The sequence below is a fragment of the Scyliorhinus canicula genome, chromosome 15, assembly GCF_902713615.1.
Source record: "Scyliorhinus canicula chromosome 15, sScyCan1.1, whole genome shotgun sequence".
Taxonomy (NCBI): domain Eukaryota; kingdom Metazoa; phylum Chordata; class Chondrichthyes; order Carcharhiniformes; family Scyliorhinidae; genus Scyliorhinus; species Scyliorhinus canicula.
This window is the reverse complement of record NC_052160.1, coordinates 60122880-60136110: the sequence shown is the minus strand read 5'-3', so window position 1 is coordinate 60136110 and position 13231 is coordinate 60122880. Positions and strand designations below refer to the sequence as shown.

General features: G+C 50.4%; 1 protein-coding gene and 1 long non-coding RNA gene across 2 annotated transcripts in view; one reads left to right on the top strand and one right to left on the bottom strand.

Annotated features, from left to right (window-relative positions):
• The first annotated feature begins 1489 nt into the window (after window positions 1–1489).
• LOC119978571 (40S ribosomal protein S26-like) lies at window positions 1490–1987 on the top strand. The gene has a single exon (XM_038820319.1). The coding sequence runs from the start codon at window positions 1575–1577 to the stop codon at window positions 1923–1925; it is 351 nt and encodes a 116-aa protein (XP_038676247.1). The 5' UTR covers window positions 1490–1574; the 3' UTR covers window positions 1926–1987.
• A 5009-nt stretch (window positions 1988–6996) lies between these two features.
• LOC119979132 overlaps window positions 6997–13231 on the bottom strand; it is a 44231-nt gene continuing 37996 nt past the window's right edge. Inside the window, exons 2-3 of the long non-coding RNA XR_005463647.1 lie at window positions 8297–8397; window positions 6997–7149 (exon numbers count right to left, since the gene is read on the bottom strand). This is a non-coding gene — a long non-coding RNA (uncharacterized LOC119979132). The remainder of the gene's footprint in view (window positions 7150–8296; window positions 8398–13231) is intronic.

Genomic DNA, 13231 nt, shown 5'->3' with positions numbered 1-13231 from the left:
CACATCCTGTACACCAGGGAAGCCAGAGATTGCTACAAAACCTAAGAATCTAGCAGTCTGGCTAGCTTCATCCAGTGTACATCACATCATGATGAGCTTTACTGTAGAGGGCATCTGCCACCTCCTGGATATATTTATGTGTTGAAGACTGAGAGATGCCACATGTGGTGATCATATGGAGACCCTTGTGGATCCCTGGAATGATTCACCGGCAAAATGAAGTGCAGTACTGACCTTCAGGAGCACTGGGAAGGATGTCCTCCCAGTCTATGCACCATTAGCTCTTCCTGCGGAACGTGGCAGATATGAATCACCACATCGCTTCACAAGCGTAGAGGTGCACGGCAATGAATTTCACCTATCTCCAGTTAGAAACAGCATCTTCAGGAGACCCTTGGTCGTGCAAGTCATCTCTGTATGATGGGTTTGACGTCCTCATCTTCCAGGTCTTACTCGGGCTTCCCTGGACCATGGTTCTCAGGACCTCTTTTCGAAGCTGAGCTAGGTGGCACCAGGCCCTTCTTCTCCTCAATTGGATCACTGCCATCAAGAAGGCTGTATTGGGCTCAGGCTCTATTATTCAACCCTCCACCTTTCTGTGGACAGATCCAACATATTATAGAGTAATGGGGAACTGCAGTAGATCTCCCAATCATGACCAGAAAGCCATTGTCATGCCTTAGAACTGCATCTGTATTACCAGCCTTTCCCTGATCCAACATTTCAGCTGAGGTCAACCTTACAGATCTAGGTGACTCCAGCTACCTCATCTTAATTCCAGAGAGGTTGGCAGAGGTAATGTTTAACCTTACTTGTTGCTCTCCCACTATGTCTGATCTGGTAAAAGTATTATGCCTAACCTGCACTTTTGAAATGACCGGATGCCCTTTGGCCCATTCGCCATTCCAATTGGAGAAAGTGCCTTAGAGGCTTTCATTCTTCATCTTCCGGTTATCCAGCAGTTGTGCTCCATTTATGGTTGGTTGCACCTTCCTTTCTCACATTTCTCTCTCCTAATGTTCAATTGATCAACTTCATTGTGAACCCAATGACCTCTGCAGTCTCATGTTAAAATGCTCCAAATGTTAGTGGCTCCAATAGCACCTTTCAATAAACTCTTCCTGCGTTCTATCAGTTCAGACTCCATTTCCATATTGTTACTCTATGCATTGTGGAGGTGCCCCCTGTTAGGGTCCTAGGGTCCAGCCATGGGTTCTACCACATTGCCTCAGCCCACTCCTTTGCATATTATTTTCTATGTTAAGCAGGTGATGTCACATTTTCCCTTTGAAACCCACTTCAACCCTCCCAATGCCAGAGATTGGGACCCCAAACGCACCAATGCCTCACCATGTACAGGTGGAATTTCCAACAGCCTAGTCTGCGTTCCCATGGCTTTTGGAAAAGACCTTTAGCGGAATGCCATGGGGAGGATTGGCTGTGGTGGGGCTGTCGGAGCGCTGGTAGTTTTTATTATGCAATGGCAGGAGTTTTTGGCGGGCTCCCGGGGTTGAGGCGGAGGTATAAAAGGAGCGCGCGCCGCCTGGCCGTCCTCTTTGGGACGCGTGCTGAACATGACTAAGAAGCGAAGGAATAACGGACGTGCCAAGAAGGGCCGTGGCCACGTCCAGCCCATTCGATGCACAAACTGTGCCCGCTGCGTCCCCAAGGACAAAGCGATTAAGAAATTTGTCATCCGCAACATTGTGGAGGCTGCTGCAGTTCGAGATATTTCAGAGGCCAGTGTCTTTGATGCTTATGTGTTGCCCAAGCTGTACGTGAAATTGCACTACTGTGTCAGCTGTGCTATCCATAGCAAAGTGGTGAGAAATCGTTCACGAGAGGCCAGGAAGGATCGAACTCCACCACCACGTTTCAGGCCAGGCGCCAACCTCCCACGTGGACACCCTCCAAAGCCTATGTAAACATTGGGAATCCAATAATTTGGTTTGAAATATAATAAAAATGTTAGACCATTAAAAAAAAAGAATTTCCTACAGTGGTTCTCCAGCCTCCCGCAATAACCCTGGATCCCATTGTCATTGTAGTGGACACCTCTGCCCTCTTCCTGAACCCATCACTGTGGATGTACCTATGTTGACCTCACCCCACCCACCCAGCTGTATGCACAGTCACATTAAGAGATGACTCTTCCACCCCGCCCCAAAGAGTTTTTAGTACCCCTCCAATTACATTTTTACCATTTGCAGGCTGTACTTGCCTTCCCTGACCATGATAATCCCATCAGAGAGCACATTACCGAGCCATCACCATCAACAGTGAGGCTAAGCCTGATTGATTTTTTTCATTTTGAGCAGGGATTTGCTGGCGGGGTTGGTGGACACGGGGTATTCGGCCATCACTATTTCAGATCATGCCCCACACTGGGTGGAACTGCAGGTTAGTGAGGAGAGCTTCCAGCGTCCGCAATGCAGATTGGACGTGGGCTTGTTGGCGGACGAGGCGGTGTGCAAGAGGCTGAGGAAGTGCATGCAGAACTACCTGGAGGTCAATGACACGGAGGAAGTCTCAGCAGCGGTGGTCTGGGAGGCGCTGAAAGCAGTGGTGAGAGGGGAGCTGATTTCGATCCGGGCTCATAGGGACAGGACGGATAGGGCAGAGACGGACCGACTGGTTAAGGAGATCCTACAGACAGATAGAAGGTATGCGGCGACCCCGGGGATGGAGCTGCTAAGGGAACGTCGGAGGCTGCAGGCTGAGTTCGAGGTGTTGTCCACAGGTAAGGCAGTGGAGCAGCTTAGAAAGGCGAGGGGTGCTTTTTCTGAACATGGGGAGAAGGCAGCAGAATGCTGGCACAGCAGCTTTGGAAGAGGAAGGCGGCTGGGGAAATAGAGAAGGTGGTTGATGGGGATGGGAACTTGGTTGGGGACTCGGCTGGGCGAAACAGTGCGTTCAGGGACTTTTACAATAGAATCTATCGCTCGGAACCCGCCCGCGGGGCCCAAGGGGATGAGACGCTTTTTGGACGGACTGACCTTCGCAAGGGTGGGCAGGGAGCTGGTGGATGGGCTGGGGCCCCCAATTACGGCCGAAGAAATAGCTGAGGGCTTGAAGGCAATGCAGTCGGGTAAGGCCCCGGGGCTAGATGGGTATCCGGTGGAATTCTACAAGAAATTTTCGGGGATATTAGGGCCATTGCTGGTCAAGGTTTTCACTGAGGCGAGGGATAGAGGGGTGCTGCCCCCAACAATGTCACAGGCCACTATTTCGTTAATATTGAAGCGGTACAAGAACCCGGAGCTATGCGGGTCATATAGGCCGATTTCACTGCTTAATGTGGACGCCAAGCTGCTGGCCAAAGCTTTGGCCTCCAGGATTGAAGATGTGATTATGGAGGATCAAAACGGGTTTGTCAAGGGCAGGGAGTTGGTGGCCAATATAAGAAGGCTGCTCAATGTGATTATGATGCCCCCGGAGAGTAGAGAGGTTGAGGTAATTGTGGCCATGGATGCGGAGAGGGAGTTCGATCGGGTGGAGTGGGACTATCTATGGGAGGTGCTGGGGCGATTTGGGTTCGGTAGGGGCTTTATCGACTGGGTTAGGCTGTTGTACCAGACCCCGGAGGCTAGTGTAAAGACGAATAAGATGACCTCAAACTATTTTAGACTGCACTGGGGGACAAGACCTGGATGCCCCCTTTCCCCACTGCTGTTTGCGTTAGCTATAGAGCCGCTGGCAATTGCTCTGAGAGCTGCAAGGGGCTGGTTCGGGGGTGGGGGGTGGAATATTGGGTCTCGCTCTACGTGGACGACCTGCTCTTATATGTAGCAGATCAAGGGGCAGGGATGGGTGAAATCATGGCGCCTTTGGGGGAATTTGGCCGTTTTTCAGGATATAAACTGAATGTGACAAAGAGCGAGATGTTTGTAGTCTAGGCAAGAGATCAGGAGGGTCGGCAGGGGGAGCTACCGTTTAGGTTAATGGGGGACAGTTTTAGGTATCTAGGGATACAAGTGGCGCGCAACTGGGGCCAGTTACACAAGTTGAACTTGTCCCGGTTGGTTGAGCAGATGAGGGGCGAGTTTCGGAGATTTGATACACGACCGCTGTCGCTGGCTGGGAGGGTGCAGATGGTTAACCAGATGACGGTCCTATCGAGATTTTTATTTGTACTCCAATGTCTCCCAATTTGCATCCCGCGGTCCTTTTTTAAGAGGATTAACAAAATCATTCTGGGCTTTGTCTGGGCGGGTAAGTCCCCGTGGGTGGAGAAGGCGATGCTCGAGAGGAATCGGGGGGAAGGGGGGCCTTGCCCTGCTAAATTTCAGTAATTATTACTGGGCAGCCAACATTGCTATGATAAGGAAGTGGGTGGTGGGGACAGGGGTCGGTTTGGGAGCGGATGGAGGCAGCTTCATGTAGGGGCACCAGCTTGGGGGCGTTGATAACGGCACCTCTGCCGTTCCTGCTGGCGAGATATTCCACCAGCCCCGTGGTGGTGGCGGCCTTGAGGATCTGGGGTCAGTGGAGGAGGCACTTTGGAGCAGTGGGAGCATCGGTGTGGTCCCCAATATGTTACAACTGCCGGTTTGCCCCAGGGAACTTGGATGGGGGGGTTTCAAGTATTTTTTTACTTTTATTTTTTTATAAATTTAGAGTACCCAATTATTTTTTCCAATTAAGGGGCAATTTAGCATGTCCAATTCACGTAACCTGCACATCTTTGGGTTGTGGGGGCGAAACCCACGCAGACACGGTGAGAATGTGCAAACTCCACACGGACAGTGACCCAGAGCCAGGATCGAACCTGGGACCTCGGCGCCGTGAGGCAGCAATGCTAACCACTGTGCCACCGTGCTGCCCTGGGGGGTTTCAAGTATGGCGAAGGGCGGGAATTGAGAGGATGGGGGACCTGTTCCTGGAAGGGCGCTTCCCTAGCTTGAGGGCGCTGGAGGAGAAGTTTGGGTTGGCAAGAGGGAACAAATTCAGATATTTACAGGTGCGGGACTTCCTGCCCCCTTCCCACTCCTGCCACGAAGGGGAATCCAGGATAGAATAGTGTCTATGGGATGGGTGGGAGAGGGGAGAACTTGGAAATCTACAAAGAACTAATGGGGGCAGAGGAGACACAGACTGAGGAGCTGAAGCGTAAGTGGGAGGTGGAGCTTGGGGGAGAGATGGAGGACGGCTTATGGGCGGACACATTGAGCAGAGTCAACCTGACCGCTACATGCACAAGGCTCAGCTTGATCCAATTCAAGGTGGTCCACCGGCCCACATGACAGTGCCCTAGATGAGTAGATTCTTTGGGGAAGAGGATAGGTGTGTAAAATGTGCGGGCGGACAAGCGAACCATGTCCACATGTTCTGTGCGCTTCCAAAACTTAGAGGATATTGGCAGGAGTTTACAGACGTCATGTCCAGAGTATTGAAAGCAAGGGTGGCAATGAGTCCAGAGGTGGCGATTTTTAGGGTATCCAGGAGGAGAAAGTGGCAGATGTTCTGGCCTTTGCCTCCCCGGTAGCCCGGAGATGGATATTATTAGCTTGGAGGGACTCAAAGCCCCCGAAGTCGGAGACCTGGTTAACCGACATGGCTAGCTTTCTCGGCCTAGAGAAGATTAAGTTCGCCTTGAGAGGGTCAGTGTTAGGGTTCGTCCTGAGGTAGCAACCATTTATCGACTTCTTTGCGGAGAATTAATAGTCAGCGGTGGAGGGGGAGGGGGGGGGCGGGGGGGCGGGAGGGGGTCTAGTGTAGCGTGGAATAGGGGGCTAAATAGGCAGGTCTTGGAGGGATGGGAGTAGGTGTTTGCACTATGTTTATTGTTCTTTGTACATTGTTTTTATACTGTTGTTGTTTGTAATGCCAAAAATACCTCATTAAAATTGTTTTAAAACAACAGTGAGGCTAAGCCCATACCCCACATACCAAGCTGTGCCTGATCCCCATTGAGCACACAGGCCTTGGCTCTTCCTGGAACGGGAACCCAACATGCCAGCCATGCATAGCCCTGTAGCATGGCCCACAGAGCCCCCGGACGGCCTTTAATCTCTCACCTTGACCACTTGGCATCAACCCAGGGGTCATCTCTCACTCAGCTCTCCAACTTCTAAGTAAACATAAGGCTGTTTCCCTTTGCTCCCTGCTCCAGGGGTCTCTGTACAATCTGTCACTCTTGTACTTTATTAACACCCCTCACACCTTTTGTACTCTAGACTCTGTGTGTTTCTCGTCCTCTTCACGCAAATGGAATCACTCCATCTCTGCCCACTGTTGCATGTCAAATTCCAGCTTCCCACCCCAATTTTCCCTGTGCTTGCTATTGTCACCCCCTCCAACCCTACCAAACCCCTTCACCCTAATGTCTCTGTCATCCTCCCGCTTCGCCAAACCTACCTAGCCCCTTTCACCCTTGGTACTGCCTGAGAACCAATGCACAATGCCAGAGTAGCCCGACAGCCAAGTTGAGCAGTCCAGCACAACACCCAAGGCAGCCATGGTGAGCAGCCCTACCATACACCCCCACCAGTATGGGCTAACATTGGTATCGCTGAGGAACCGGAGCAGCGCTGTTGCAGGTCGGATTTGAATGTTTCATTCACCTCAAAATCACAAGTGAAGTGAGGGTGGACAGCTGCACGCCACTTATATCTGGGTGTAATTTAGACCAGTCTTATCTCACTGGAGTTGCATGAATTTAGGAGGGGAATGTGATTCTAATGGAGTGCATTTTTAATGAGTTCGCATTAACATGCTAATACATGCAAAAAACATTCCCGACATGGCTCAGTGGGAAAGACGGCCCGTCGGTCTCCCACCATGAAAGTGGCGAGGGGAAAACTCCAACTCATTTTTCCGCTGGTGGTAATCTGACCTCACTCCAAATTTTCCACTCCTGCCTGCCACAAAACCTACTGCTGGCAGAATCGGAAAATTCAACCTGTCCATTTCTTTTGTGCGAGTGATGGAGAAAATAGGCCAGGAAAATATGATGAACACTGCTTGATTTAAAATCAAAGATACATCTGTGGAAAGTTACAATAAATTTATATTTGTTTTTATTGTTTTCATTTCAGGCAATGTTGCAGTTGTGGGTGTCAAGGGACCGTCACTATTTCCACAGATCCACTGCTTAGAACAGTCATACGCATTTGTTTCGGTCCCTTAGCTCCTGTTGTGGTGACGATGCTGCAATAACAAAATGAGCAATCAAATGAGGTTTTGCTCTTTAGTTTTATTGCTACATTCTACCTATCAGGTATTGAGGATGGGGAGAATCTAATTTTAATAAACCCAGAGTACAATGTGTGCAACAGAGTGAAGCACTGGAGGACACCATGCAAGCAAATCAGCCAGGAAGCTGCACAATTATACCCTGTTGTTATATTTTGAACATTGCATAAATAATTGAATATTCTGCAAACAAAATAACTTATTTGGCCAGTTTAGTATGAGACTCATCACCATAGTTGAGAGTTTTCACACCAAACTTTGAAGAAATTCATCCAGGCAGCTCTCTGATTAATTATTGTATTACTATTTCTGCCAGTACAGGGCTGAGTTAACTAAGTACAGGCCTGAAATTGACCTTTCTAGTCTTGTGCCTCAGTTCAACATTAGGCAGTACATTGACTAACTGTGCCATCTAAGGAATGACGCACTGGGAGGGCAGCACGGTGGCGCAGTGGGTTAGCACTGTGGCCTCACGGCGCCGAGGTCCCAGGTTCGATCCCGGCTCTGGGTCACTGTCCGTGTGGAGTTTGCACATTCTCCCCGTGTTTGCGTGGGTTTCACCCCCACAACCCAAAAATGTGCAAGTTAGGTGGATTGGCCACACTAAATTGCCCATTAATTGGAAAAAAAAATAATTGGGTACTCTAAAATTAAAAAAAAAGGAATAATGCACTGGGACTTTAACTGAGATCCCAGTTCCTGGGTACGAGTTAGACACTGTGCATCCTAAGTGTGCTGCACAGAATAATTAATCATCAAAGTAACTTATTAGTTTGGACATTGCACCAACTGACAGACATGGAGATTCTTCACTCTGGTTAGCTACTGAGAAATTCAGTTATCAAACCAAAATATTGGACATCAGAACAATATATTTTAAAGCAATCAACAGTTTAAATTATAAACTCACCTGGATTTGTGGATTCAGGTGACTTAAATGACCTGGTCTATACCTCCACACAGGGAAATGGAGAGAGGAAAATCAGCAATTGGTGCAGTCCTAAAATATATTAACAATGGCAGCATGGGGTCTGTTCAAACACAGTTGCCAGTAGGCCTCCAGCACCAATGTCTCACCTAATATTAAGGGAGAAAGACTTACCTTTGAGGCCTTCATGTTTGCTGCCTGCATTTCGTTAGAGGTGAGGAGCTGGGTGAATCCTAAGGTCCACTTTGTCCAATTGATCTTCAAAACCAAGTGCTCTGCCAGCAAGGGAACAGGAAAATATGACATCAGGGTTGGGAAAACCCCTGCTCAATTAGCCTGCCACTATTGTAAGCACCGGCAGTGTGGAACTTATGGAAATCCCCAAATATGCAGAGCAATATGAATTGATTGGTGGTCTGTGTTATGTGTTTCTACCCTACATTTGCTGAGGCCAAATGGAGTGGTCCAACTGCAACTCATATGAGATCAGCTAACTAAATGCTAACCAGCAATTGATAGGATTTTTTGGTATGTATGGTTAAAATTACATTGGCCAATGTATTTGTTCAGTAGACCACGATGGCAGCCTGATAGATTTAATTTACAGGCGTAAAAATTAGTCGCACCTGGAGGTGTTGAGGGCAGGGGGGTGGGTGGTGTTTGCATTCCCTGAGCCTGAATGGTAAGGCCCAAGGTGTTCATTATTGGGTTGTAGGCCTCATTCACATCGAGCTGGTATAACACAAACAATTTATTGAAGAGGATCAAACAACAATCGGGCCACTGCTCAGGGATCTGAGGACCTGCAGTGGTAACCAAAAAGGAAAGGATCAGAAGCCTGGTCACGGGGAACTGGTGTGAGGGTGAAGTGGAGATTGGAGGCTGGAAGGGGTTATAAGAAGTTAGTCTGGGGTAAGGAATTGCCTGCATTCTTTAAATTTGTTGGTAAGAAGTGGTCCCAAGACTAGGACGTGCTGCCTCAGGACAAAACAGCCTTGGTAATGGGGGTTTAAACCAACATCAGGCCATGCTCCGCCCGGTGGGGGGCAAGTAGCCGCACCACTTAAAGCCCCATGCAGATACGGATGCAGAATGGCTGGGTCCGTGGCCGCGCATGTGTACGGCGACGGCCTGTTGCGGCCGCGCCATACAACATGGCGCCAGCCATGTGTGGACCCAGCCTGCCAAAAAGTGCCCCCCTGTAACCCCCTCTCCGTCCCAAACCAGTCCTCCCAGCCCCCACCTAAGCCCCCCCTGCCAGCAGAATGGCTCCCCCCCCCCCCCGACTGTGGCGGCACTAGACACAGTCCGCAGCTGCCATGCGAGGTCCCCAAAAATTGAGAGGACATGCGACCGATTCCATCGGGAAGTTAGTCCATGTGGGGGGGGGGGGGGGGGGGGGGGGGGGGGGTGGGGGGGGGGGGGGGGGGGGAAGCATGGGGAGAGGGTCTCAGGTGACAACCTGAGGCCGTCCCAACGGCGTGCGCCATTCTCCTCGAGTATGCCGTTTTTGAGGGGGTGGAGCATCCGGAAAGCGGCACTGCCCCTGATTCCATCATAAAAATGGATTCTCCGGCCAATCGGCGAATGTGATTTCGGCATCGGCAATTGGAGAATCCCGCCAATTGTTTTCCTTTGCAACATGGAGGGTAATGCAGTTCTGGGCCAACCATAAATTTGTGAACTTGCTCCCTACCCACCAGTAATCCGGGTAGTGGCAAAAAGCCTGTGCTGTGTAACTAAGTTCATAGGTTTATAAATCTTGTCAATGCAAATTAAGTTCCACCTGATATTGCAGAAGGAAACTTAACTGACTATGGTGCTATTTATTAAATTCATTTTCTCCCTGTTAACTGAATTGGCAAACGGTTTAGTCAGCATCTATAAAACTGGTAAGAGTATTGATGACAAACTGTGATGGTGACGCTAGCTCTGAAATTGTTTATACTTAGGTTTGAAGCATTAATGCCATCTATAACCTTTCACTACTGGAAGAACTACTGGACGCAAGCATACTAGACAAAGGACACTGTAGTGACATGTCTGACCGACTGATAGAAAGGGCCGACACCGTACTGGACGCAACAAGAAAGAAATGGGAGGAGGACCCGGGGATTGAGATAGGGTGGGGACTCTGGAGCGAAGCACTGCATAGGGTCAACTCCACCTCCACCTGCGCAAGGCTCAGCCTGACGCAACTAGAAGTGGTACATAGAGCCCACTTAACGAGAAACCGTATGAGTAGGTTCTTCCCGGAGGTGGAGGATAGATGTGAACGGTGCCAAGGAGGCCCAGACAACCATGCCCACATGTTCTGGTCTTGCCCCAGACTTGCAGGGTACTGGACAGCCTTCTTCGAGGCAATGTCCAAAGTGGTGGGGATGAGGGTGGAGCCATGCCCGTAAATGGCGGTCTTCGGGGTTTCGGACCAGCCAGATCTATTCCTGGGGAGGAGGGCGGATGCCCTTGCCTTTGCCTCCCTGATCGCCCGCCGTAGAATCCTATTCGGCTGGCGGTCAGCAGCACCACCCAAAGCTGCAGGGTGGCTGTCTGACCTCTCGGAATCTCTCCAAATGGAGAAAATCAAATTCGCCATCCGAGGGTCAGACGACGGCTTCCACAGAATGTGGGAGCCATTCACGCAATTGTTCCGGGACCTGTTTGTGGCCAACGAGCAGGAAGAAGAATAGCCAGGTAGCCAAGAATCAGGGGAAAGTAGCCAAAGCATGAAGGGGAGAGATAGACCGGGACGGAGGGGGGGACGACAGTTAAACCTAAGAGGAAAGAAAGGCGAACCACGGGAGTGGGGGGGGAGAGGGAAGAGACAGGGAACAAGAGAGGAGAACCAGGGAGGTGGGGGGAGGGTGGGAAATGAGAGCCGGAAGGAAGGCACGGGATACAATAACGAACATGGCATCTCCAGGAGCAGGGAACGAGGAGAATGAAGACGAAAGACGGGAGGAACGGCAGAAGCGGAGGTAAGCGCAAGACGGCAGCGAGATCCATCTGGGAGAACTGGGAGAAGCAAGCGACAACAACACCAAGCCCATTCGGGTATTGCCCACTGTAATTGTTTCTCCGGCACCCGAATGTATATTTACCTCCCCAGGCTCTCCACCCCCCCCCCCCCCCCCCCTCCCCCCCACAGGAGGACAGGTATCCAGTGCTTCAAAAGAATGAATGAACTCCTCTGTTCAGGTACCCTGGCTGTACTACCCTGGCTGAGCTAAGCTCGCTGGCAGAAAATTGACTAAAATGTGGCCTGAACGGGAAGGAACTCCCTGAGGTCCCCCAAAAAAATGGCAAAATCCCGGTGACTAGCAGGGTGAATCTAGCACTGCAGCTGCCAAGAAACACCCTGCCAAGTGTGCCCAAAACCAGACTTGGTTTTAAGTCTGCTGAATCATGCCCGACTTCTCTGATATGGAGATTGAAGAACCATCATAGCTTTCACCCACACACTCCGCCAGTGGAGAGGCACACATCTCTGTGGGACCTAATTTTAGAGAGGCCTTCAGGGTCACAAACAGGTGAGCATATCACTCTGTCTGATCCACAGTTAGTGGAGGCAGAGACATCCAAGAGTGCCGGCACTCAGAGCATTGCTGGATGCCAGGAATCTGTTGAGACCCAACCAGTTGACATGCCTCTGGACTGGGTTGTGCCTCAGTTGCTGGAGCTCCAAAGGCAAAGTCGGGAACATCAGCAAGGGATGTCGGATACACTCCTCGGATTGAAAGGCAGGATTGAGAAGTTGTACCGCCTTCTGTCCGACAAGATAGCGCTGGCACTCCGACACAAACAGGTCGACACAGCGAAGCTGGCAGCTACCATGAGACTTTGGTGCAAGACGTCTGTCTCCAGAGGACGTGAGGGTTTCTCGAGCTCACTCTATTGCAAAATAGAAGCCAGGGGCCTTCGGGTACCCGTCGGGATGCGCAGCAATCGATCCACAGCCATCCACCCAGGTGACAATTCCATTTCCCCTCTTCCTGTGACTGCATCAGCTCCAACTCCGCAGGAGGGTGGAACTGCCCTACTGCAAGACCCAAATTGCAAGCCTGTGCCCTCCAAGTCTCGACGCCCAGGATAATCACAGACAACGGGGCGTGAGAGAGAACAGACTCCCACCACCTGTGCTGTGGATGCTGGGACACACCAAAATATAGCAGCAGTAGAATCATAGACCATAGAACCACTACAGTGCAGAAGGATGCCATTTTACCCATTGAGTCTGCGCCAACCCTCTGAAAGAGCACCCTATACGGCGCTGAGGACCAGGGTTCGAATCCCGGGCCTGGGCCACTGTCCATGTGGAGTTTGCACATTCTCCCCATGTCTGCCTGGGTTTCACCCCCACAACCCAAAGATGTGCAGGTTAGGTGGATTGACCATGTTAAATTGCCGCTTAATTGGAAAAAAAATTATAATTGGGTGCTCTAAATTTAAAAAAAAGAAAGAGCACCGTAGCCAGACTCCCACACTATCCCTGCAATCCCAAAACTCCACCTAACCCACATATCCCTGGGCACCAAGGGCAAGTTAGCATGGCCAATCCACCTAACCTGCACATTTTTGGACTGTGGGAGGAAACTGGAGCATCCGGCGGAAACCCACATAGACGCTGGTAGAATGTGCAAACTCCACTCACAAAAATCACCCAAGGTTGGAATTGAACCCGTGTCTCTGGCGCTGTGAGGCAGCAGTGCTAACTCTGTGCTGCCGAAAGGTTAAGGCTCTTTAGTTGCACAGCTTTTAAAAATTATTTTATTGGATGTGGGCATCGCTGGCTAGGCCAGCATTTATTGCCCATAGCTAGTTGTCCTTGAGGAGGTGGTAGGGAGCTGCCTTCTTGAACTGCTGCAGTCCATGTGATGTAGATACACACACAGTGCTGTTAAGGTGGGATCCAGGATTGTGACCCAGCGACAGTGAAGGAACGGCGATATATTTCCAAGTCAGGATGGTGAGTGATTTGGAGGGGAACCTCCAGGTGGTTGTGTTCCTCGGTATCTGCTGCCATTATTCTTCTAGGTGGTTAGGGTCATGGGATTGGAAGGTGCCGCCGAAGGAGCCTTGGTGAGTTTCTGCAGTGTAGAATGGTACATG